General features: G+C 44.1%; 1 protein-coding gene across 2 annotated transcripts in view; it reads right to left on the reverse strand.

Annotated features, from left to right (window-relative positions):
• Positions 1-8857: 8857 nt before the first annotated feature.
• The window catches only part of MCC (MCC regulator of WNT signaling pathway), a gene marked incomplete at its 5' end in the record, with an annotated part of 375431 nt that continues 357160 nt past the window's right edge, over positions 8858-27128 (reverse strand). For both annotated transcript variants that reach the window (XM_080920142.1, XM_080920143.1), the window contains 4 exons: positions 8858-10142; positions 11449-11571; positions 23007-23104; positions 25861-26067. In XM_080920142.1, coding sequence (XP_080776268.1) covers positions 9962-10142; positions 11449-11571; positions 23007-23104; positions 25861-26067 — 609 coding nt within the window. In that variant the 3' untranslated portion in view covers positions 8858-9961. The remainder of the gene's footprint in view (positions 10143-11448; positions 11572-23006; positions 23105-25860; positions 26068-27128) is intronic.

Consider the following 27128-nt stretch of genomic DNA (forward strand, 5'->3'; position numbering starts at 1 on the left):
TTCAATTGGTATTACTTCTTTGCTTTAGCTTTTAAATGATTGACTTTAAAGAAGAAATTATATTTATTAGTGAAAGTGTCACTCGGTGCTAAGCATGAGACTTCACAGTGATACAGTGTGTTTGGAATCTTCTGTTCAACTACCTTGTGAATCCTTCTGTGACCTTTGCTTTTTAATGCAATATGGTTTTTGATGCTTTTTAATGCATTATGTGTTTGGAAGCCCTTACTGTTCTTGTCAGAAATACAGCTGCTTTGCTTGGGTCTTCTTGAGCCATATTTATAGTTGGTCCCAGCATTCCAGATTTCTGTTAAATGGTTAAGGGAGTGAAAACTGAAGCTTGCCTGGCAGTGAGCCACTGTCACCCCCTGACTTTCATCTGAAAACCATTTAGTCTGTGCTTGTGTGTGTGTGTGTGTGTGTGTGTGTGTGTGTGTGTGTGTGTGTGTGTGTGTGTGTGAGAGGTTCTTTTTTTAAGTGAGCACTTCAGTCAGTCTCTGGTGCCTGAAGAGGTTGGATTCTCAGATCTCAATGCTAGAGCAAAATCAATTAGTTAGAAGGTATGGCCCCTAAAGTGGTTGCCTGTAAGAACCAACCAATGATGTGCTGCTTCATTTAGCGCACTGTGGAACAAAGCAAGGGTGTGGTTGGGATGCAGTTATAATAACTTTGGTCTTAAGTATGTATGATGTGACTATGCAGAAAATGTTAAGTTGCTGTTCTTGTTAATGTACATCCAGTGTACTTACTTCTTCACTGCTCAGGTTAACTGAGACCATATTTAGCACAGGACTGGATCTCTTCTCTGAGCTATGTTAGCATTTCTTCATCGAAGCTAGTGATGAAGATGCTGAATATGCAATAATGTGCTTCTGTGTAGTGCTGCACTTAAATACGCTAGATGAAACAGTGTGTCGGCCTTATTGTGTTTGAGAGGTGAGACTTTGAAATCACTAAAACATCCTTAGGATCCAACTGCATGTGTCCCAAGGTGCAGTGCACTGTGAATCTTTTCAAGTCTAAGTTTGTAGGTGCTTTTATATGTATAACTTCAGTGGTTTGAAGAATGTTAAATAACTTTGTCCTTAACTATTGTACTCAAAGAGACAAAGGATACAGTTTACATACTTTCTGTAAGTTTTAGTTAAACAGTGAATGACTCTAGGATTTCCAACAGCAATTCCATCCTGAGACATGAGCACTTGGAGGGCCGGAATAACTGGTCTGACAGCTTGAGCAAAGAGGTCAGACATGTTGAAAGATCTAACGAGAATTCTGTACCAATGTGGAGGATAGTTGCCTAGACCGTCAGAGGGTTTGTGGTCGCTGCTTGCTGCTTTGACTTTTGAATATCATTATTTTTATATTAAATGCTAATTAGTAATTACAGATAATGGAGCTATATACCAGATTAATATTATGCTGTAAGAGTTGGCTATGCTTCTGCTTTAGAGGTTTTAATAATTTACATGTAATATCAATAAAAATGGAAATCTAAGAGAATGAGTATAGGAATCAAATTCCTTTCTAAAATACTGTGTTTTCTAAAAATTTCAAGGACTGGCACCTGTGTGCACTGAGAAACATTTTGTTACCAAATTCCTTAGCAGTCCTGTTCTCTGGCATTAGGTAAACAGTGAGGAGAGTGTGGGATGGAGAAGGATAATGCTCTGGGCAGGTTTTATTCCTATAACACCTCTTGGCCTTTGCTGTGTCCATGTGTGCACATTGGAGATTTTAAAGACAGCTGTTGTGTCCACGGTCTCTGAGTCAGTATTTTCTTTGTATTATAGTTTGTGGTTGTATTCATTCATACTTCTTCCTCCTGTTTTTGAGTTGGATTATTGTGTATTATTATTGAGAAAAGCAGTTCGAAGGTGTTGTAACTAGAATTAACCATCAGCAAAGGACACCACTATGGAGTCTAAAGGTATTCCTCACCTTTGTGTGTGTAGTGTTATTCCTCAGCTCAGTAAGGTGCCTAACACTTCAGAATACATTTGTATGGTTTCTTAAAAGCCTAGAAAAGGGCTTATAGTAGGCCTCTCCATGTCTTTCTATCTTTATATGTAGAATTGTCACTCCTGAAGCCTGTGTCAGAAGGCATATTGAGATCAGCAATATGAGATTTGTCATAATTGTGTTGTGGAAAAGGATCTTGAAAAGAACAGATAGCAACAGTTGCTGGGTGGAGTTGGAGGAAGAAACTGTTTTGCATTACTGGCACTTGAGTGCTTCCAGGAAGGATGCACCAGTGAGAAATGTGGCCAGCGCCCACCCAAGCAGAATCAAAACAGTGCAGGTCTTCCCAGGCATTTTCTACTCCAGGGATACTAGTGGAATTCTTTTCGTCCTAAGGACCGGTGTTTGAGTCCTTTCTGTGTTAATCCTGCCAAGCTCTAGACTGAGTTTTGGGGTTGTTTTGTCTTTATTACTTTAATTTCTTTTTAGTGTGTATGTATGTTTTGCTTGTATATTTGTATGTATACCACATGTGTGTGTGCCTGGTGCCTAAGGAGGCCAGAAAAAGAAATGTGTTGGATGATTCCCCCCCACCCCGAACTGGAGTTCAGTGTTGGAAATGGAACCCTGGTCCTCTGCCACTCAATTGTTGATAACAAGATAGCCCAGAGTGTTGCACAGTCGTGTGGATGTACTGCCAGCAGTTTCCTTGTGACAAACAGCTGCAGCATTGAGAGAAATGAAGACTCAGCCCTCCTTCCTGGATAGAACTGGATGTACGGACATTTCTGTCAACTTAGTTCTGTCAGAGGTTGTTTGGGTTTTTCCTGTATACATCTTTGCACTTAGTGTTAAAGCTCAGAGGCTTCATTTTGAGACAGAATGGAATATCTAATTTGAAGCCGGCCATAAAGAAATTATATTAATTTTGGGTCTTGGTGTAGCAGAGGGGTGGGTTCTGTCTCTGTGTCACAATTTGAAAGGAATTCACCTCAAGATGCTACTAGTTGGGCAGCATTGACTAAGTGTTCTCTGGGGAAAAAAGAACTACAGGAGTGTCACTTTCAGGGTGTGACTTGGTCTTTGTGGACATAGGTTCTTTAGTGGATGGTAAGGCCCAGCATGTGCCCTGCTGTGGGGTTGTAGTTTTTGTTGTTGTTGTTACTAGTTTGTTGAGTATCCTTTTCTAAGCAAACTGTTTCAGTGATCCCCCAGGCTTTTTGTTTGTGCTACATCTCTAATACATCTGACAGCTTGAGAATTTGCTATAACTTAAACTCCTGAACCCCAAGTAGACAGACTGGCTGTGTTCTCTCAAGTCAGTATATATAGCTGTGAAACTGGTGTGGGAGCAGAGAAAACCCTTGGAGGTTCTCTGGCAGTTTCAGAATGAAATGGGCAGCATTTCCTAATGCTCAGTTCTTAGGATCGTGAGCTTTTAAAGTAGGAGGTAGAATACTTTATAATGCTAATTATTTGATCCAAGTGTGTAAAGCACTAGCTTAACTGGTGAAGCATTTGGGACACAATTGTACATTTTTAAAACTGTTCTCAAGCTTTAAGACATTTAGCACAGCCTTTGTGGTGTTGAGCAGAAGCAAGAATGACAGCAGAGGCGCAGCCATGAGGTTGGTGTCTGCTGCTGGCCAGTGGCCGGTGAGATGCAGTAATTCGTCAGGCCTATGAGTGGCAGTGAACTCGGACACATGGCTTGCACGGTGCCGTGGGAAGGTGTAAAGCTTCAGGAGTCTGTATTTCGCTGATGTCTGTGTAGGTTTAGGCTGTGTTTGAATGTCACACAAGTAACTGTTAAGTGTCAAATGCAAGAATCCAAGGAACTGAGCCTTTCATCATTTTATGTTTTTTCAAATTAGGACAAGAGACAGTTTGCTTTTGTTGTATAAATGTTTCTTTTTTTTTCAGTTCAGCAAATAGTTTCCCTAGTGTTTAATTTTTGAAAACTTTTATTTGCTGATAATCTTTGAATCTTATGGTGGTTGTAAAGATGAGAGCTGACTTACTAGACCTGTGTGTAATTCAGTTCATCTGTTTGCTTCAATGAAACCATAATGAACCTTCATGAATGTTCACGTATTTAGCTATTCTAAGCGATATTCTCTTAATTCTAATAGTCTTAAATCAGGCCAGTAGAGACGATGCACTTCTGTAATTCCAGCACTTGGGAGGCAGAGGCAGGTGAACCTCTGAGTTTGAGGACAGCCTGATCTACAGAGTGAGTCCAGGACAGCCAGGGATTACACTGAGAAACACTGGGGGTGGGGGAAAGTTTGACAAAAATGAAGCATACAGTTTAGTTTGGGTGCAAAAGTGAATAAAATTTGTACATTTTTATGCACTGTGTCTTTGCTTTGTAGTAGTTTACACAATGCTGTGAAGACCTGATGTTCCTGAACAGTGTAGTCTTCAAACAGTTTAATTCTAAGTGTGTCTTGGAAAATTGTAAATGTGCTGAGTTATGGAAGCTACAAAAAGCTGGTACATGAATTTTGGTGAAATTACTTCATTAATGATGCCATGGTCAGTGAAAAACCTAGGCTTTAGAATAATTAGATTTGTAAACTTGGTTTCTTAATTAATTGGTTTTGTCTTATGAAATTATTTAACATAGAATCTTTGCCTAACATAACCACATTTTATATTTTATTATTTAGAGAAAGATGATGTAAACAAAGCCTTTTTACATGATTATGTCTGTGATGATAAAGTATTTGCTTTATTGTAGTTATTAGTCAAACATTTGGGGAAACCAAAAAAGAACCCCCCAAATAGCTTACAGGGTTCACTGTAAGGTGACAACATCTTTTAGTGCTGCATTTATTCAGTGTGCCCCCCGCCCCACCGCACCCTGCCCTGAGTTTGATGTACATGAATGATGGGAACTGCTTTTCACCTACATTTGGTGTGACTGTCATAAATTTCCAGTGACTCGGGCCTGTGAATTAGTGATGCTGGAGCACTGCACTTCCCAAGATGTGGGGTGACCGACACCTGTGTTCACACTGAGAACGAGGTGTGCTGCAACTTCTAAAAGCTTTTTCATGTGATCCACACTAGTTTAGGAACTATAAACATACCTTAGAGAATGCACTGACAGTGATGGAAAGCTGCTCACATTGCCTTTCTGTCAAATACCGTGTTAGCTTTGGCCTAATTCTGTAACAAATTACCCTTGGTTCTCTTCGGTTTACTTCTTTCTGTAGCTGTAAGGCATTGCTGTTCCTGGTTATTGCAGGTGTCTTACTCTGGACCAAAAAGGTAGGAATGTATAGGATAAACGTGAGGTTGTTTGCATTCATAGAAGTATAAAAGGTAGAATTTATTCAGAGATGAAAATAGCCCATAGGAATGTCACCATTATCTCACTTTAGCTTGGCTCTCAAGCAGGAGATAAAAAGTCAGATATGTACAAAGCCAGAACCTGGCTTTCCAGCAGAATGTTCTATCTCTGCATCTCAGGCAGGAGAAATTCCCTGTTTAAAGTCCTCAGCTATGTAACATGTCAAAAGTGCTTTCTGTATAGCAGCGTTTGTGTCTCAACTCACATGATATGAAACTGCTATCTCCTAGCTTACATCAGACTTCCTGAAACTTATTTTTGTTCTGTTTTTATCTTTTAAAAGATCATTCAATAGAGAACCTTCTGTTTTTGCTGTATGTGGAGACAGCCAAATAAAAATTGATAAATGGGAATCTTGTCGTTTTCTTGTTCTTTCGGTCTGAAATAGTTGTACATCTAGCTCCTGATTCACTGTAAGCATCTCTGGTTTGTATTCATATGTGTGTCAGGCAAATGCTTCTACAGAACATCCCTTCTCTTTAATTAGAGCCAAACACAGAATGGAATTAGAAATATTTATTCAGAATATAAGAATGTTTGTAAAATATTATAAATGTCTCTGTATAAATAAATGGAGGTTGTTTTTTTTTTAAAACAATTCTATATCAAATAACACAAATTAGCTATTTTACAGCAGCTAAAATCTAAAGGCATCTGGAAACATTTAAAGCTACAAGTGAGTCTAAAAATTACAAGGTATAGTACAGTGTTTAGTAGCCACTTTAAAATGACACTCTCCATACAAGCAGAAGAGTACCGACAGACGCAAGCTCAGTCACGTGTGCTTCAAGACCGTACATCCAAGCAGGATCTACTTCAAGTGGTATAAAAAGCACATTTTCAATGGATAAAAAAGTTAAATTTCATGCAAAGTAAATTAATATGTCTAAAAGCAGGTTAGAAATAGAAGTGAACATTTTGTAATCTTTGCATCGGGTGGTTATTGGGGACTCTTGAAGGTGGGTGTCCTGATGGGAGCCCTGCAGAAGAATGCTGTGAACGCTACAAACAACCCCATCCACATTTCAACCATGGAAGGGAAGAGTGGGTGTGGCGTTCTCCACAGAACCTGCTTTGTGCTGTTGAGTGGGCACTTGGGGCAGTATCACAAGAGAGACTGGGAAGATGAAATACTAAGTCAAGGGTGTCCTTATCCAACAGTGGCTCTTGGTTCTGGGATGCAGCCTTTTCTTTTTGAACACATCTTCAAAATATCAGACAATGTATTAGTTGTACTGGATTACCAAAACTCTAATGCTTGTATGGGAAAATATTCCTCTGCAAGCATGCTCAGTTAGCCTTGGGTCACAGCATCTCAGGTGAACACAAAGGTGTATAGAAAATGAAAAATGGGACACCATGGCTTCAGAACTGACCTATGTAAACACAGGGCTTCTATTGCCCAAACACTTAAAGGGTGGGGTGGGTTTTGTAGCAAGCCATTCCTGCTTTACAAAGAGTTTGCAAGCTGTGGCCAAGGTGCTGCTCTGCCTGTCATTCTGTCTCTTGCGTTTCTCTGTCATATAGGTTCCATTGGCTAAACAAAATCAGCTGCTGATTTCCAGTTATATCTGCAGTGTACTGCAGAAGAAAACTTGTATAAGCTCTTGGACCCATGCCCACCATGCTAGGACCATACCCTAATGGCAGTCAGTGCAGAAATTCCAGCACCAAAGAATTTGTTCTCTGTTGGGCTCTAAAAACACCAAGCATAGTTCAGTAGGTGATACCATCTACGTAGGGCACTGCATTTATATAATGACTGGATATACTCCCAATTAAAACATCACTGAAAACGTTTATAGAAGGACGTTGTTTGGACTAATAGGAGCTGATTGGGGGGTTTATTACTGTCTTCACGCTTTTTCTCTGCTCTTAAGCATGATATAGCCTTAACTCCTGGCAGCTCTCAAGGAGTTCACACAATTTATGTCACTGCATAAAATTTTTTGTGGGCCATAGAGTGTAGGGGAATACAGAAGCCTGGAAGTTTTGATCCATGCCAATAATGGAGAGAAATAACTGAGAAGCATTTCCTTTCTGCTAAGGTAATGTCTGTGTGTAGGAAGAAGACTTCCAGGTCTCCCTCACAGTGGCAAGCCTCCTAACAGTTTTCAGAATAAACACCTAAGGCTGTGTGGCTTGGCCTGCTCTTATAAGAACTCTGCCAGTACTCTAATTCAGAGTTCTCTGAAGCCCTTGTAAAGTTTTGCTGCAGGTGCCAAGGAAGACCTGCATCTGAAAGGACAGGTGCACTTAGGCTAATACAAACGAAGTGTCAGTTAAGGGTAGCATCCAGTTTCAGGCAACAAGTACATCATCAGCAGGTGATAGAACGGTCTCTGCCTCCATGACACAGGGACAAGGGTAGGTCTCAACTCTGATCACAGGACAGCCTTTGCTGTGACTCCAGTGGAGGCTCTCCTACTGTCACAAGGCACAGGGGTGTGGCTGCAGTATACAAGAGCCAGTTGTAGATGGTCCCTTTGCCTATTACTGCTGCCCATGTTGGGTTTGTCCAACTCGGTTCAGGATGGGAAGTGTAGTCCAAGGAAACTGAAATGGTTCCTGGTGTGCCTTTTTGTTCTGCTTTGTTTTTTATGAAAAATTGGCTTTGATTAGTAAAGGTGACTGCTCACAGCAACCACTGAGGGATTGGGGGGAAATTAAAAATATGCCTAAGGGTTTTAACCCTATACAAATTAAAATCAAGGTAATCTTGATTGCCCGAATAGACGTGTTAATAGAAACTATTTCCATTTAAAAGTAGGTTCTGGAAGCACCAAATTAAACAAAAAGGAAATTACCTAAGCACCTGCTAGCATGTGTTTAATCTGCAGTTCAGTAGCTTTCATAATTCACATGACTTAAAAGGAAAAGATTTTATAACCCCTTCCACTTCCCAGATTTTTCACCAAGTCACCATATATTTATGTACTTAGAAACTCAGGCCATTGCTTTGGGGGCTTCCCTGTGGAGGAACTATGGACCTAGAAGCATGGGTTCTGGGATTTTCCCAGGCTAGGGGTGAGGGGGCAAACCTTGGCAGGCAACCTGTCATCCCATAACCAGCTGTCCATCACTGCATCTGGATGGTCAGAATAGGAAGCCTAGCAAGTATCCCTTACCTGGACTGTAGTGTCTCCAGTAGGGTAGCCAAACCTATCCCAATTTGCTCGAGGGCAGAATTTTTTTTAGTATTGAGCATCGCTGGCAATGGATATTTCTACCTACATATTTTCTGTGTAACAAAATACAACTTTACCCCCAAAAAGTGAACGCTGAGAAAACATCACAGACAATACTAGAGGCCAGGCCTTGACCCAAACCAGTCACATTTGTGTTACTCTTTGCCGGGCACAGGGCTTGACACTGAAAGAGCTGTAGAGCTTCCGGTCTGTCGTAGGAGAAGACCAGAGTATCTTTCCCTGCTGCACAGAAGGATGAGGAATGTGTCTGCTTTCTGAACATACCCACCATTAGCCAGGTGTCTACAGCAACAACATGGCCATGTATCTTTCACCTAGATGACCATTGACAGTTGGACCCATTTCTCATAGCAGATGTGTTGGGGGCTACGGGAGCATGGGGGGGGGGAGCTAAAAAGCTAAGCTGTTCTTTAATTGTCTCCATGAACAGCAGATGGCAAAACAGTGAAGACTGAAACAGGAAGTAAATGGATCTGGGTACCTCCCAGAGTTACGCACTTTGGACCTGCCGCCCAGTCGCCAGTTAGCTTAGGAAGCCTAGTGGCCATCCATTCCCTCATTCAGTTGGAAACTAAAGGTTCAGTGGCACTCGGTTAAATAGGTGGAAACAATTTTGTACATTAAGGGTCTTTTTGGTATTCAACAATGTACAGCCTCTTGCCTTCAGGGAAGAAGGGCCCACAGGTACTAAAGTGGCTTAGGGTTTGATTCAGAATAGCTATGTGGTGCCTTGGGATGGGTTAGAGCTAATACTGTTTGGTTTATTGTTTTGTTTTGCTCTGTTTTTGTTTTTCTGTTTGGGAGAAACCCCTAGTAAAATTTTGGCTTCTCTACATAAATCAAAGAGTATTCTAAATATTACTCTAGCTAGAAGAAATCTGAACCCTGACTCTTAAGAATGGAAGATGCTTTTATTCATCTAGAGCAGAACTGTCTTACACACAGCCCTGATGTTGCTCCTTTTGAAACTGCACTGTATCTGGGATATTCAATGACGACACCCTATCTCAAGAATCTGGTACCATGAGACCTGCAGAGCAGAACCTGCTGCAGTAAGCTGCCAGCCACAACACTGACTTTTCCCTTGGATGAGAAAGAAAGAAATCTAGGTGTCGAAAGAAAAGTCCACAGTCTATGAAATAAACGGGCGGGGAGGGGGGGGTGCTGGAGATCCACAAATGCCTGGATTCCCCAACAACTGAGAACCAGAATGGTGAAAACTGAAACACAATGTGGCTAATTTTGTGGCTGGAGCCATTGTAGGTGCCTGGAACCTATACGTACGTTCTCCACAGTGCCAGCGTGACCACCTCCTCCAAGGGTGGAGCCTGTGACCTGTATGCAGCCTTTTCCTCAGAACAGTCCCTCCTTGGGCTCCAGAGCTGCTCCAGGTCAGCCCCTTGGGGGCAAAACTTTGGTGCCAGAGAGCCTGTTAAAGTGAAGTTTCGTTGGTGTGCGGCCTGGAGTTCTCCTCCTCCAGCAGTGCTATCCTTTGCTTGAGCATCCTCACTTGGGTCTCATGCCTCTCCACCATGGCCATCATCTGAGATTCCAGCTTCTTCAGCTTGTTTTGGTGCTTCTTCTTTGCTTTTTCATAGGCAGCCACCAGATTGCTGTGTGGGAACAGAGGGGACGAGTAAAGATCCGTCCCAAGGAATGAGTGACACCCTGTGCTTCAAGCTGGGTCGCCAGGTCGAGAGCACTGCTCTGAAGAGCTTGGTCTGCCTCTCCAGTAAGGATCCAAAGGCCAGTGGCACGCTGCCCGGGTCTCAGGTTCTGGCTTAAGCATTCTAATCCAGGACCAGGCTGTAGGAGGGAGGAGTTACCCAGCAGCTAACACAGTAAGGAGAGCTAACCAACAGCCCAAAGTGGCCCCCCATCCAAAACATAAGAAAGACTGCTAATTTTTAGAAATTTTACTAAGTGTAGTTGTTTCATGACTGCTAGCCACAGATGGTCAAGTGTAAGATGCATAAAGTGTTGTCTCACCCAGGACAGGGGCAGAGGTCCAACTTTCTAGTGCTTTGGGCTGTAAGGAAATGCTATCAGCTAAAGAACATAGGCCTATATTCTGGTCCTAGGCCTACTATAATAAGACAGGAAATAAGCCTAGGAATGTCTCCATATTCCTTCTGCTCCAAAATAGAATATTGTCTCCCTTCAGGTATACTGTGTTACCACGAGCTGGAATTTCTAAAGAGTGACTTGAGGGAGGGCACACACACACACACACACACACACACAGAGAGAGAGACAGAGAGAGAGAGAGAGAGAGAGAGAGAGAGAGAGAGAGAGAGAGAGAGAGAGAGAGAGAGACAGAGACCTTTCTGGGATTCCTAAAACCTCATTCAGGGAGTCTTCTGTTGATGGCAGAGTGGATTGTAAACTCCAGGTGTTTTAGTAACCTAGTGATATTTACAAAACTAAAATGTGCCATTCTAATTACAATTTGAAAAATAGCATTTTTCATAAAAATGTGATATCTGCTGAACTTGAGTTTTGTAAATGAGTAAAAATTTTTAAAAGTCTGTCTCAGATTTAGTGTCTAAGACGTGTTATTAGACACCTTACATGCACAGATTCTGACGTCTTCATACACTTGAAATGTTTGAGACTCTGAAATTGGAGTCTAAAGTGCCCTAACATATTCCACTGGGTGGAGCTTTACTCCAGTTGACAGTTTGATTGCCAATTGAAAACACTGGCTCAAAAATAGATTTTATTTTTTTCCCCTGACTTTTCAGAATCTTTATTATAAAGAATGGCAAGGAGAGGCCACAACAGGCTTCATTTTTCTAAGCCCATCTAATCTGAAATGAGGCTCATCACTAATGTTCTGGGTTTCTGGTCTTCGTTTCCCATGAGAGTTCGGGAAAGATCTTTCCTGTGCTGGAGCACTGGGGTGCGCAGGGGTTTTACCTGTTCGCCCGTTTCAGGTCATTAACAAACTCGGCTGACTGCTGGTGTCTGATTTCACTGCTTTTGGTGAGTCTTTCCAAGGCGCTGACCAGCTCTTGAACTCTGGCCTTCAGCTTCTTTTCCCTGTATCAAAGTGAAAAAGCAGCAACCATCAGTTGGTGGGAAGTAGGCCAGGGTAGATAGTGGTCCAGGGCGCAGAGAGGTTTAGGAGCACAGCTTCTTTGTACCGCCGGGTGAAATCACCCTCAAGAATCTGTATGCCTCTTAGGATTACATCTAATACACTCGCAGAAGACACATGTATCCCTTGTGCTAAGCAAACATTTTTAACAAAGGTACCTCTGTTAAGCTGGACTAGCCTTCAGCTTTCATTACAGTAACTAAACATCGATGGACTGACAGGTTAGCTCAGTGGGTAAAAGCACTTGCTATCAAACCAAGCCCAATGTCCTAAGTTCAACTTTTGAGAATCCACACAGTGGAAGTAAAGAATTCACCCCTAAGTTGCCTTCTTTGTGGCATGCACCCAAAGACCAGGGGAGTGTTGGAATCAGTCAGTATCTGTACTACTGCAATGCCTGCAGGAAAAAAATCTGCCTAAATTCAGATCAGCATGTGTTTACATGGAAGCAGAGAATATTGTTTTTTTTATAAAAACAGGAATAGGATGTATTGTGGTGATATACTAGGAAACTTACCACAGATTCAGCAGTGCTTAAAGCATGAACAAAAGGCTTTGCTATTTGATTTTTCTATTATTAGAGCAGTTTTGTATGGTATGTGGGCAAGAACACTGTAGAACCCAGGCTAGACAGGGTTTTCTGTTCTTGGATCACTAAATGGTTTCAGAGATGCTTAGGATGGCTTAGGATAGATGGCTGTACCCATTGTGACCTCAGGATGAGGGAGTCTACTTCTAGGCACCCATGTAATTCTGACCCTCATTTCCCTTTCCTGATTTTTCTAGTATCTAATCTTTCCATTTCGGCTATCCAAGCAACTTGACCCCTCCGGACTGATGGACATAGTCACAAGGCCAACCCCTGTAAGCTGTAAAGGAGAAGGCCAAGCAGCCTGTGGTGCATGAATTTACTCTTCCCTGGGTCCTTCTGCTGGCCTTAGCTACAGGATACCTGGCCAGGGCAGGTGGGAATGAGGATTAACCCCCCCCCCCCCACTGGGGAATGTGTTTATCCTGAGCATTATCAGTCTCTAAGAAGTCTGGTTTAGCTATGTCTACCACTGGGATCACAGAGCAGTAGCATCCCCTACTAGAAAAGAGGGTCCCCCTCCTTCCCCAAGCCTTCCAGCTGATGCAAGGTTCCAAAAGCAGAGGGGCGCAGCGCGCCTTCACCCATTACTCTTTAGCTAAAAAGGTACTTGCTTATGTTTAGTTAGTAGTTTTGGATTTCTTTCCCCGTAAAAATGTTATGGCATCTGTATTTATATGTGTTCTGGTGTGAATACAGAGGTCACAAGGTTAGTTGTACAAAAGGGGAAGAGGAACTTGTGAAGAAAGCTAAAACCATAGTTCATCAGCCTAAAGAAATTAACAACACAAACCTTTGACAGAGACACTGTTGCCACCGCCTCCATCTTTTTTCTAGCTGCTGCAGCAAAGGGCTTTCTTCCCTGACACTTGGGTCCTCATAGACCCAGGGGACTTTATGGACATGGATGCTCAACAATAGGGCAGAACTCCACCCCATCCCCCAAAAAGCAAAGAGGCTCTCAGACCCGCCCATCCCCAGTTTGGGGTGACATAGAGAATTATCAGTTCTGGGAGCTCAGAAGTAACCCCTAGGACCACTTACATATCTACCCAAGGGAAAGGAATTACAGATACCAGAAAAACTATGTCACTTATTTGAGGATGCAAAAAGGAGTCCACACCTTAGACTTCGGTTCTTTTGGCTATTTTGAGGGGGAAAGTAAGAGTCAGGATGTAGATTAGTTGTCAGAACCCCAACAACTGAGCACCGAAGTAGCACTGTGTGGAAACCAAGAGATGCCATGTAAGTATAAAATGGATATTGCAGTTTGGAACTTCAATGATGATAAAGCAAAATACATGAAATTTATAGCCCTATATTGTTTGTTATATCCAGGTACGTATAATAGTGCTATTCAATCATATTTAAAGGAACAGTGTTAGGAATTGAACCATGGGCAAGTGTTTACCCTGAACTACAATCTATGCTATTAAAATTAATTTTACATGTTAAGTTTATTTTAATATAGGATCTAAGAAATTTAAAATGGTGTGTGTGTGTGTGTGTGTGTGTGTGTGTGTGTGTGTGTGTGTGTGTGTATAAGCCTCCGTGAACAAGGCATCAAGAATTCCACACAGGTAACTGCTTTAAGCTTTTGTCCTATTCCAGCCGCAGACTCAAAACACCTCTAGGCCCCAAATACAAGGAAAGAACGCTTACTAGCCCTTGTGCAGGCTCTTTGCTTTACCTGGTCACAGTATAATCCTAAGGTATCTGGAATCGCCCTGGGATCTCACTTATCCAAAAAGAGAAATGAAAGCGGGACATGTGAAATGTAAACAAATAAAATAACCAAGAAAAAAAGGAGAAAAAGAAAGTGGAACCTCGTGAAAGAGAAAAGCTTCTTCAGTAAGGCAAAGGCACTGTTATTAGGACAAAATGAGAGCTGACAGATTGGGAAAAGATCCTGACCAACCCGTCATCTGACAGAGGGCTAATATCCAAACTAAAGAACTCAAGAAGTTTGATACCAACAAACCAAGTAACCCAATTAAAAAATGGGGTACAGAGCTGAACAGAATTCTTAACAGAGGAATATCAAATGGCTTAGAAACACTTAAATATTCAACATCCTTAGTCATCAGGGAAATGCAAATGAAAAGAATCTGAGATTCCACCTCACACTTGTCAGAATGGCTAAGATAAAAAACTCAAGTGATTGCACATGCTGGGGAGGATGTGGGGAAAGAGGAACACTCCTCCATTGTTGGTGGGAGTGCAAACTTGTACAACCACTCTGGAAATCAACTTGGTGGTTTCTTAGAAAATTGGGAATAGTTCTACCTTAAGACCCGGATATACCACTCCTGGGCATATACCCAAAAGATGTTCCACTGTACCAGAAGGACATTTATTTGTTTTGCTATATTCAAAGCAGCTTTATTCATAATAGCCAGAAACTGGAAACAACGCAGATGTCCCTTAAACGTAGATGGTAAACGAAGAATGGATTTTATTAAAATGTGGTTTATTTGTACAATGGAATACTATTCAGCTATTAAAAACAAGGCCATCATGACACTGGCAGGGAAATGGATGGAACTAGGGAGTTACTTGAGTGAGGTAATCCAGACCCAAAAGGACATGCATGATGCATTCACTTATAAGTGGATACTAGCCAGAAAATACAGGATACCCATGATATAAACCACAGATCCAAAGAAGCTAAGAAACAAGGAGGGCCCAAGGGAGGGTGTTTGAATCTCACTCAGAAGGGGAAATAAAATTGTCATTGGAGGTGGATGGAGGGAGGGAACGGAGTGGGAGAGGGGATGGGGAGAAGTGGAAGAACCAGATGTTGGGAGAAAAGAGGGGGAAAATCTCTAGGACATGCCAGAGACATGTGATGGGGGTGCCTCCAGGTTGTTTATATGGGAGATTTCTGCTGAGATGACTAACATTCGCAGTCTGGAATATGGAGCCTATAAAGTCCACCTCCTGTAACCAGGCAGGGCTACCAGTGGAGGGATAAGAACACCACCCACCCACAAAACTTTCAATCCAAAATCTGTCCTGAATACAAGAAGTCCGGGAACAAAGATGAAGCAGAGACTACGGGAATGCCCAACCAGTGACTAGCCCAACTTGAGACCCATAGGCAAGAACCCTGACACCATTAATGATACTGTTATGCTTATAGACAGGAGCCTAGTATGACTGCCCACTGAGATTACTGAAACAGATGCAGAGACCCACAGCCAAACATTAGGAGCACAGGAAGAGTTGGAGGAAGAATTGGGGAACCCAGAGTGGATAGGGACTCTACAAGGAGACCAACAGAATCAACTAACCTAGACCCTTGGGGGGACTCTCAGAGACTGAACCACCAACAAAAGATCATATAAGGTCTAGACTTAGGCCCCACATATAAAAAGAGATGTGTAGATTCTTCTTTATGTGGGACTCAATGACAAGTGGGGCTTACCCTGACTGTTCCCTGCCTGTGGATCTTTCTCTGCTAACTAAGCTGTCTTGTCTAGCCTCAGTGGGAAAGGATGTACCTAGTCCTGCAGTGACTTAAAATACCAAGGTAGGTTGATACTGAGAAGGAACTCCCCTCTTCTTAGAGATGTGGGGGAGAAGGGAAGGGTCATGTGACTGGGGACTGAAAAAAGAGAAGGGCTACAATTGGGTTGTAAAATGAATATTAATTAATGGAAAAGAGAAAGAAGGCAAGTGCTGGTGAGATGGCTTAGTGGATATGCATACTCGCCTTGTAAGCATGAGAAACTACAGCAACTACATGAAAAGCGTAAGCTCTCCATGCTTGTAACCTCAACATGGGGAGAAGAATGAGGAGAGTCTCTAGAATTCAGTGGTCAGACAGCCTAACCACAACGGCAGGCTGCAGGGTCAGTGATAGGCCCAATCTCAAGTACATAAGACAGAACGGCAGAGGAAGACACCAGACATCGCACACTGACCTCCACATGTGTACATACACCCAAGCCCATGTGGGCATGCACCACACACAGACCACACACCACTCACACTTTAAAAAGAAATGGGGACTAACATATGAGAGGAAGGAAACCAGTTGGCAGGAGAGAAGGGACATGGGAGGGCAGAGAGGGAGAGTAACAAAGAGAACAAAGCCTAATGTCACATGTGTAAAGATGCTTCAATAAAATCTATTGCTTTGTGCATTCTAATATAAAAACTCATTTACAAAAAAAAAAGGAAAGAGATGGAGAGAGAGAGAGAATATTGGGAGTGGGGCGACTTGAAAGGAACCAAGATGGCAGATATGGTTAACACTGGGACGACTGTGACTCTCCTCTGAGGTGCTGGGACCTACAACTGGGTATGTCTGGTTTTCTGCTCTTCTGCCTTGGTGAGCCTATACCAAACTTGGGTGTATCTTTCTGTGTACATGTATAGTCAGGAGAACTAACCTTTATGCTCAAAATATTTTTTATAGGATTTCAAACTCTGCCACATACTGACCTGACCTGAAATTCCTTTCTGGGTCAAAGTCATGAATCTGGGCCTGGCTTGAGTTGAGGTTCCTCAGATACTAAGGAAACTTCTCAGGCTGCTTTTCCATTCCCAGGATGACCTGGAACTCTAAGAATCAGATCGCCTACTTCGGTCACTTCAAAATCTCGACCATTAATGTTCTGCTCATTCTAGTTTCTAGCTAGATGTCCATGGCCATCAGAAAAGGAAGAATGTATATGGTTTTTGTATGTAAAACAGTGTGCCAATGCTAGCAATTTCTCTTGGCTGTAGATCTCTAGGGCCCCATCTTTTTTTCTTTTATTGTCTTTTCTTTAAAATTTATTTCTGAATATTGGCAATTACTTAGGACTTTGGCTCAGACTAGATTTTATTTCTTACCCTTTCTTTAAGTTTGTTATTTATTTTCTTAAATCTGGCAAAATCTTGATCTCCAGGCCTTCCCTCAGATCTCTGGAGCTTGTCAGTTGGACACCTCTCACTTAGCAACCATCATTAGTTTAGTTTCCAGAGGAGAACTTTTCTACACAACGCCACATGTTGACAAATGGTAACACCAACACCATTATTTACCATATGTCGAAGCACAGACAGACCCTTTCTTCTATCATCCACCTACATTCATTATCAAACTCCCTCCCGAGTCTTGACTTGATGCCACTTCTCCCAATACCACTACTAGGTCTATCCTTTCACACCTTGCTAAGCACAGTGGCCTGCTGGTCATCTTCTCTGCTTCTATCCTGGCACCCTGTGGGGTGGTGGACTGTGAAAGGAAGCCTGGAAGGTTGAGCTAAGGCTTGAAGCCCCAGGGATCCTAAAAGGACAGTAGGAGTTTGCCTGCTCCCAGCACCAGGTACCTTGTCATGTGGCCACAGCGCCTCCCCCTGACCCCCGAGAGAATTGTGGCCATCAGTCATGTAGGGGCAGTGCCCCTAAGTCCCTCCTCATCTGGACAAGCCAATAGGAAGCACTTGCTATCAGACCCACCCCACCCCAAAACTGCATATAAAATCCTATCCAAAAGGATTAAAGGTATGTGAGAATTACTCCATCTTCTGAGAGCATCTGTCACAAGAGCTGTAGCACTACCTTCTTCGAAGCTTTCGACAGGACACCAGAAGTGGGTGGCGGCAGCTACAGCTGTGGTGGTACTTCCCCCTCCATGCTTGTGCCTTCCCCCTTCACTCAAAGCCTCCCACCAGGCCAGGTCAGAGATCTCTGCTGAGCATCTCCAGTACACAGACCAACAGCAACCAGGTCTCTTTCATTATGGAAGACCAGGTCAGATTACTTCCGTCTGGTGTTCTTCTGCTTCTACAAGGAAGGCTGGATGTGGGCTCATCTCCATTTTCAAGGCTTCACCCCAAGACATCCTGAAAGTCTCTGGTCTTTTTTCAGCTTATCTATTACCTCTCAGCCACCATCAACAGTGGACAAATGGCCCCCAAGTTTAGGATCCCACACACTTCATCATTTCCCTCCTGTTACTCACTGCCAGCTAGATGCACTGTGGCTCCACTAGATTGCTTTGCTCTTTTTCTCCTTCATGCCCACCATTATAATAATCTTAACTGCTTCTATTCAGACTACTCTAGCAACCGAGAACTGTTGTCTCTAAGTCCTCTTCCAGGATATCATAGGCCCCCACAAGCCTCTGAGATCAGCATTATTGTTGTGTTCACTACACGAATGAGTAACCCGGGGCACAGTCAGGTGTGGCAGTGCTGACTTTCACCCATCAGCAGAGTCTGGGTGCCTAAGCATCTTGCTGAAGCTTCTTGTGACTCATGAAGGGGATAGGTAGAATGCGCAATGATCAAGGACACCGGTTATGACCACAGGCCTGCAGAGCCAGGATTAAGTGTCCCCAGATAACAGTGTTCTATGGATGTTCTGTCTGAGCATAGCTGGAGTTGCCAGAAGTTTCAATGAAAAATAGCTGCATGTGCTTTTCCCCAGATTTCCCAAGGGACTCGATTTTAGTGTCCAGGAAATGAATTTGACACACTTGTCTATGACTGCCATGAAGTAGGGTGCTCCTCACTGCTTTGCCTTTATGCAATTCCAGGTGAGGCTGCCAACTCTGGGCTTTTGAAACACTAGACAGTGACAAAGGACATCTCAATTATTTAAGCAACACCTACTTCAACCCCTTGGGTGGCCTCAGTCTTTACCTCCCCTCTAGACACCCCCAGTAATTTTAATTCAGTGATAACGAATCCACATGCCCACTTTGTATTTCATGAACATCCTGCGGATCCATGGTGCATTTATGTTATTTTTCGGTACTACTCCTAGTGCTTGATTGCTACTATAAATCAGCCAAGTGTGAAGAATCAGCAAGTGTACTTTTTTTTTTTTTTTTTTAAAGAAAGCAGCTTTGGAAGTAATGGTTCTGCTAACAAAAATGCTAAAAATTCTGCCGCTCCCGAGCAGCTTCACACTCAGATTGACCACTGTTTCCTTCGTCGTATTCAGGAACAGCTGAGACAAATGGTAGTCTTGTCCTCCCTCAGCCAAGATTCCATAAAAATGTTGGTATTGCAACTCAAGACACCAAAATTTAACAGCAAAGTGCCCCAAAGGACACTGGGGACCCAGGTGTACACTGGGCGATGACTGGTGATGTCAGGTTAAACACTCTGGAGGAAGGAAATTGGGGTCTGAGCTCAGAATGAGAACTTATCTGGAATGGCTGGATTATAAACTGGATTGAGAAGCACTTCAAACATGAGAGAAGTTACTTGAGATCTAGAGATCACCTCAGCTGCTGAGGCTCCTCACCCTACCTGCTGATGGAGCACTCCATCGGAAGTGGACATTAAGGTATTTTGGTGACAGGGCACATGATGTGAGTGACAAACGGCTTGTCTCAACACTGAGCACTTGATCAACTGGTGAGGAAGCAAAGTATGAAGAGGTTCTAAGGGAAGACTGTGCTGTGACTTCCCAGTTGTGATTCTGGATTATAGTGGGTGAGTGACTGCATTCTCAGTGTCAATATGGAGGTATTCAGCTGTCTGAGAGCAGGACCTATGCTTGGCCTCTGCCTTCAGCTGCCGGAGGTACAGCTGTGAGAGGCCATGTTGTGTGTGTGTGTGTGTGTGTGTGTGTGTGTGTGTGTGTGTGAGAGAGAGAGAGAGAGAGAGAGACAGAGAGAGAGAGAGAGAGAGAGAGAGAGAGAGAGACAGAGAGAGAGAGAGAGAGAGAGAGAGAGAGAGAGAGAAATTCCCTACTTCTGTTGTAAAGAAAGAACAGTATCATTCCTTTGAGTCATCATGATCTCATCAACACACATGCCTCTTCACAGTCTGATCTGAGGAAGTTTGCCTCTCAACAGCACATAACTTGCTTGTGGGCTTGGCAGGCAAACGTATGTATGATCATTAGAGCTCAAAGGGTCCCATCTTCCCAGGCTGTTACATACCATGGAGGTAGAGTCTTTGGAATGAAATGAAGAAATAGGTTGGGTTCATTTCTTGGCACAAACCTGACTCTGCGGTTTTGTATATGTAAGGCTCTCACACAAAGACACAGAACATTTCCCCAGTCTTACTGGGTGACCTTGGAGATTTCTCATCTTTGCTGATCCAGTTCTGCCCCCAGTCTTAGGATGCACCTGCTCCTGCATCCATGACTATGATGGAGATGAAGCAGCCAACTCCACGCTGCTGTGTTCAGGACTGGAGGGCAGCCTACACAGAAGAAAACATCTGCACACAGAGAAGAGGCATCTCTGGAAACTCCCTTCTCGTGGCTGCCATTTCCTAATTCACTTTGCTTTGAAAATCCACTTTGCCAAATTTTACAAGTTTCTGCTGGGTCCTAGTAAGAGACAGATTTCAGACAGAAAGGTGTTCATACTTCACAGTAAAAATAACATGACCCAGGTTAGAAATCATCTCCTGTACATGACTGGAAATCTAGTCATCCAGAGGAGCCTTCAGGGCCATACAAAAAGCAATATAGCACAACAGATGTTCAAGGAAATAGCACAAAACCAGACAATACTGAGTTCTGGTTTTGTGCCCCCCCCCCCAAAAAGAAAAAAAGACATGCCAAGAGGCTACGGGTGAAAGCCTATCAGGAATGGAAGCTGGGTGGAAATAGGCCAGTTAGACAGCCAGAGGTGCTTCTGTTGTAGAGTGCCTGCCTCAGAATTGGTGGCTCCCCTCAGGAAGGGACCTAGCTCTTCCCTCCACGCCTACCCACATTTTTTTCTGCTCAGCAAGGAGCCTGGCCCACAGTGCTCTGCTCCAAAAGAAGAGAAATTCTGAAAACACAGGTAACATCCCATCTGACCTGTGCCACTCAGCTTGATAATGGCAGCGTGGACACCTTCCAAAAAGGTTTGTTTCCACTCCAGCTGTAAAATTAGAAACATCCCCTAACCTCAGTCTTGGAGTGTCTGGACTATGCTCCCTCCTGCAATGATGATTCCCACTCTGAAGTTATATTCACCATATAATTGCATTATTTTCCTTTTTCCTCGGGCCCCTCTGGTTCTTTCTTGGCTCCATATATCTGGCTCTTGATTAGAAATCCATGCTAACTGACTTAAGGCTGGTTATTGGAAATCCATCATGACAGGGGATAAATGAAATCTCTTTATGTCTAGTCAGCACAACATGAATCCCACTTGTGCCAGCCAAAGCCTCTGGGACTTTGGGAACTTGAAAAAATGTAGGCGCTCAGTTTACAGATACAATATCCAAATAACTCCCCAACTGGAGAGTGGATTTTCATTCTTGTCTTTGGCACAAGGAAGTTACAGCCTTTTGTTCAGGCATTCTCCTGTAATGCCTGTTTCCTGCCCCAGGCTGAGACATCACAGTGTAGCATCATACCCAAGAGGTACTTGGAAAGTGAACACATGACCATTCCAACTTAAATAGAAGGACTGAGTGACTGTGAGCAAACCAGGAAGGTAGAAAAGGCCCCATAAGGCCAACTTCGGTCTACCGATATAAAATACTCGGGGGATCACGGTGGGATCCAGTTGGCTGAGTGCACACTGTCAAAACTTCCCATGTCAGATCCCTAGGAGTAATGGAGTTCTGTAAAACTGCATATGCTTTTGGGAAAGCAATGCTCCTGTGTACCAGAAACCAGGGAAAGGGAAAGGCAGACAGTTTTCTTTTTCCTAAGAGAGGAAACTTTTACTGAGAATGCAGATGAGAGCCCCTGTCACAGGAAGGACAGTCAGAGGGATCGCAGTCAAAGCACCAGCTGTCTCAACAAGACAGGGCCAGAAGCTGGGGTCAGATAGGCAGACTTGGTGACTGTCAGTCAGAAGGAACAAACAGCCCAGCAGATGAGCTGACACACTTGATAGATAGCATCTCAGAGAATCCCGGGGAGGCATGCTCAGAGGGAGACATGGCACCTACAGTCAGACCATGATGCTTAGCAAAACAGCAAAGAGTAGTTCAGGCAAGCAACCTCAAAGCTCAGTACCAAGGGAACAGGTATCTAGGGACAAGACAAAATTGAAGAATTAAATCCAATAAGTATCCTCACCAAGATGCAAGAGGACTTCGCTTAGTTTAGAGACACGATTTCAGTACCAAAATAAACAAACATGAGCTGGACCACCCACTAGCCACAAACTAAGACTAAGTGAGCTGCAAATCCCATCTGATAGCTCCATCTATAAAACGCTACACTGTAATTCACAAGTATGTGTGACCATCCTGTGCTAATTAAATACATACACAAGGAAGAATAGATTCATGTGTTAGAAAATGTATAATGACTTCCTCAGGACTCCAAAGCAACTGGGGGTGGGGGGTGAAGTGATAGAAAGTGTGAGCAGTTAGGATGTGGAAGACAGGTCTAAATGAATCAGCATCTCTCTCTTTTTGGAAAAGACGACGTAGAATGTGGGAGAAGATACCCTGAAATACTGGAGGAAAATGTCCAAGAACTAGTAAAAATATGAGGGCTCTCATGGGCACAAACTCCAGAATGCTGCAGAACAGAGTCCCGCTGAATATGTCTTGAAGGCAGCGTGCCTGTTCTTTTTACCGCCATTTACCTAATCTAGAAGGATCTAGCCAATATTACAGCAAAACAGGAGAGAGATTTTCTTCCTTTGCAAACAGAACGACTGTACATATGCCGACACCCAGCACTCTTTTCAGAATGGCAGGTTTAGCCGTTTCTAGCCTGCAAGGTTGGGGCAGAAGGAAAACACACAGAGCCAGCCATCCTCTGTCCAGGGAGACACATGATCCTGGAAGAGCTGGAATGAGCAGCCAGGAGAGACCACCCAAAAGCCTCCACGGCTGAAAGGAATTACACGAGGATGTGAGGGTTGCTTACCGTCGGATGGCATTGGCGAACTCAGTGGCCAGCTCACTGTCACTGTTTGTCCTTAGTTCAGCCAGTGACAAAGCTGGGGAGGCAGCATCAGCACACTCCTGAGGAGGACAAACATATTTATTGTCAGATGTGAGCCAGAGCCCAGGGGCTCTTGAGTGTCCGTCTCGGCTGTGGGGCCCACGACGGCAGTGCCATGCCCACAGACCCCTCGGGCCAGCTGATTGAAATCTGGAGGGTAAATCAGATCATCTCATCTGTTCCCAGATCTCTCATTTCCTTCCTGTGCCACCCCAAATGAGGAAGGCCCTGGGGAACACTTATGGCAGTGACACTGGGCTATGCCTGCCACAACTACACCCTCATCACTAGGAAGGACCCTCATGGGCAGCTGTGTTATCTTCTTTTGTCCTCATTCATCATGGAAGAAACCAAGGCACTGGGGTTATCCTGCCCAGTTACCAGCTAGAAGCTAACAGATCCAATCCCCCAAGCCGGGCCCTCTGGCTCCAAGTGAGCCTTTAGAAAGCAAATGCGCATATACATGTCCTTGATGACAGATGCCACTCTTTGGAGAAAAAGAAAGCTCACCTTCTCTAGATGGGGGAGCTTCATTATGTCCCATGTAATCATTCATAAAACTCAGGCGAGAAAGAGAAAAACAAGTTCACCTTTCCATCCACCTTCTGAGTGCTGCCATTAAAGGGCTATGGCACCACTAGCGGGCTAGCATGTTATGGACCTTTAGAGACAGGGCTTCCTCCATCTCCCACAGAGCCTCTTACAAACATAAGTGATAATATCTGATACATACAGACAAGAACTGCAGAGAACCTAATGCAATGTGGGTGGGAACTAGGAACCAGCTTGGGTAGCTGTAGCAGAGATGGTTTAATGGACAAACGCCTAAGAAGTTTCTCTCAGCCCTGCTCACCAAAAGCTTGCCTTCCTTCTCTAGACTGGTGGTCCTACCTCCAGCAAATACACCTAGTGGGGAGACTTTCCTGAAATAGTAAACAGGCGCAAACCAGAAGCACGGGGTACCTTTATAAATTACCTTCTTATGGAGGTGTTTTAGAAAGCCAGCTGGACTTTCCTGCCAGAGAAAGGCCTCAGTGTTGGAGCCGCCCTGCAGAGCACAGTGCTTCTCAGTCAAAATAAATACAGAGAGCTCTGAGGGAATGTTCAGTTCCTGGGCCTTTGGCAAGAACCTGCTGGGTCCCTTCTGCCACACCCTAAGAACATACACAGACAGACACTGGGTACTCTGTCAAAGGCTGTGTCCCAAACTGACCGGCAAGCTGAAAGGGCCAAGCAGAACAGAAAGAACCATCTTCTTAAACCCTGGGTGTAATCACATGAAACACCACCACATGGCCCCTGCTGGAGAGCTACTGCACTTGGCATAGCATCTTCCAGGTCTTGAGCTGTGCCAACTCCACCCCTGCCCCCACCAAAGCCTGTCCCTGATTCCCCACTATGATTGGAATAACACCACAAGCTGAGCCTTCTAGCTAACATATTGATTCCTTTTCCCCTGAGTCTCAGAGCCTCACCTTGCTGGAGGCCTTGCAGACCTCTGCTCTAATTCCCATCCCCTACAGGGACCCGGTCAGAAGCTCATTTCTTCAGGTAAATCTGTCCTCAACCTCCCAATCTTTATGTCCCGATTCTGGCCTCCCATTGGCACTGGAAGCCGAACCTTTCATTTAGGGCGTCCTGTAACAGTACTGTGAACACCTTTGTCCATCACCCCAACATAAAGGTCTAGCCGACAGCCGTTCACTTTGGTCCTGGCATGCTATGGATGGATGGGTGGGATTCATCAGGGCCTTGGGATGCCTGGCTTAGCAGAGAGCCATACTGTGAGTGTCATGGATGTATCTGCAGCGAGAGGTGGGGGAGCAGATACTGCCACTGGTGGTGCAGCATGCTTCAGATTTCTTAGCTACATAGGAAGCAACAGTTCACATCACACGGTACTGGCGTTCTTCCTTCCTAAAGCATACAGCGTTCCTAGAGACGCCTGCAGTCCCTACAGCTGCACTGTGAGAAAGCATTTACATGATCAGCCAGTCAGCATATGCTTGCAAATCACTGGTGTGGGGGGAGTTGCATATTAGGAATATTAAATATGATGTGCTGAACATGCAGTTCCCCAAGTGTGCGAGAGATAGAATTTACTAGGCTTAAAAGCTTTTTGTTTTCTATCTTTCCAGTGCACACGTGAGGAAGAGAAATACAATAGGACAGAATGAGCTAGGATTTTAGAAAAGGCCCTTGGGGCCTGGAAGGGGATTGGTTCCAGTATGGGTTTCCGAGCATTGTCACTAGAAGCCCTGTCTCTGTATACTTGGTAATCGAAGGCTTCCTTTCCACCCTCTGCTCCTGCTTACTGAGGCACCAAGAGCAGGGGTGGTGAAGAATGCTGGGAGTAGCCTGTATACCCTGTTTAGGCTTCATGCTGCTGTTATTAGCAAGATCTTCTGTGGATCTGTATTTTTTTTCATATAAATGTAGACTAGTATTCTTTGCTCTGAGACAAGAGATCTGGGGGAGATACACACAGGGAACCAATAGAGAAGAACAGCTCTCCGCCCAGTGATCGATGTCGTGGGGAACACATAGATGTTAGGTGAGACCACTGCACAGACCTCTGATGACACTGTGCTGTGTGGAAATGTTTGAACTTGGGTACAATGGGAGGTGTTGCCTCCTAAGGTTGATTTGCTTTCTTATGACCTCTCGTGCCTTTGTAAACAGCAAGGAAACTGAGGCAAGAGCATATTGGAAAGGTAAAGGCAAAGGCAGGGGTAATGCCTCCACCGAGTGTGTCCCCATGCCATCCTGTCCCTACCTTCCCAGGCTTCTCCTTGCCGCTGCTGCTGGTGGAGCTCAGAGACCGCATCCTCTGCTCCTTCTGCTCCTCCACCTCAGACTTGAGGTGCTCGATGTGCACCAGGTAGGCCTGCTCCTGCGCTTCCCTGGTGCTTAGCTTTAGCTCCAGGGCCTTTTTCTCTTTCTCCAGCAGATAGAGCTGGGCCTTCAGCTCAGCCATCTCCTCCTGTGGAACAAAGCACACACAGCCAGTGAGAGGTTTGCACTGTTTGCCCAAAGGGCTGTCGTGCCAAACGGATGCAGAAGAAGACCTAGCTCTAAGCCACGAGTCTAGATGCTACAAGCTGGCTGTCTCCACACGTCTGAAGGGTGGAGTGCTTTGCAATTCTGGGGACTAGAATTTAGAATCATGGATAGAAATCACAGGCAGCAAGCAGACTTCACTTCCGTGCAAGGAAAAGCTTTTAAGGTGTTATTTGGGATCTCAAATGCTTTGGTGAAAATCAGTTCTCTAGGTGCAGAGGCTCAGGTGCATCCATCCAGGATTGTAAAAGAAATATTTATGTAAAAATGTCTGATTGCTCTCCTTCTAATTCCCCTTTCACTTCCATGGCGACATTTTCTTGTCACTGGGCAGCTGAGCCATGCCAGTTGAGGAGTGCTAATTATAATAGCATCCGTTAGCACTTGTCTGCTTTAGAGGGCCAAATACATTAGCAGGAGCAATATTCCACTGGAAATTACTCATCACATAAGGTCCTTTTGATTTCTCGGGGCTGGGAATTGAACTGAAGGGCCACGTGCATGCTGAGCTAACCCACTGATAACTTCTGAAAAATCTCCTAAAGGGCTTGACTGATTGTTTTCTATGGAGTAAGATGGAAATCCCAAATCAGGCGATGCTATCCTTGACCAGGATCCAGAAAGCAGTGGCAACCATCAGTTTTCCTTGAGCACATAGACCTGCTTAAAGAGTTCACAGAAAGGAACTCATTTAATCTTCTGAAAGTAAGGAAGAGTTGGAGGGTACCCACCAATGCATTGCCTTGAGGGCAGAATGCATTAGTCACTGTGCTCAGTGACCTCTCAGGAGTCTTTACCATGATGACCAGACTTATCCAGAATGGAAGGTGTTTCTATACCGAAAGCTGCCTTCTAATATATTGTTATCAGAAAGAGGATTCCAAAGGCTATGGCAACTGTGCATACTGAGCTAGTGAGATGGCCACTCTAAGAACACACATATAAAAGCAAGCTTACAGAAAGGAAAGGAGAACACACAAGGGT

The sequence above is a fragment of the Micromys minutus genome (assembly GCF_963924665.1).
Source record: "Micromys minutus genome assembly, chromosome: 8".
NCBI lineage: Eukaryota > Metazoa > Chordata > Mammalia > Rodentia > Muridae > Micromys > Micromys minutus.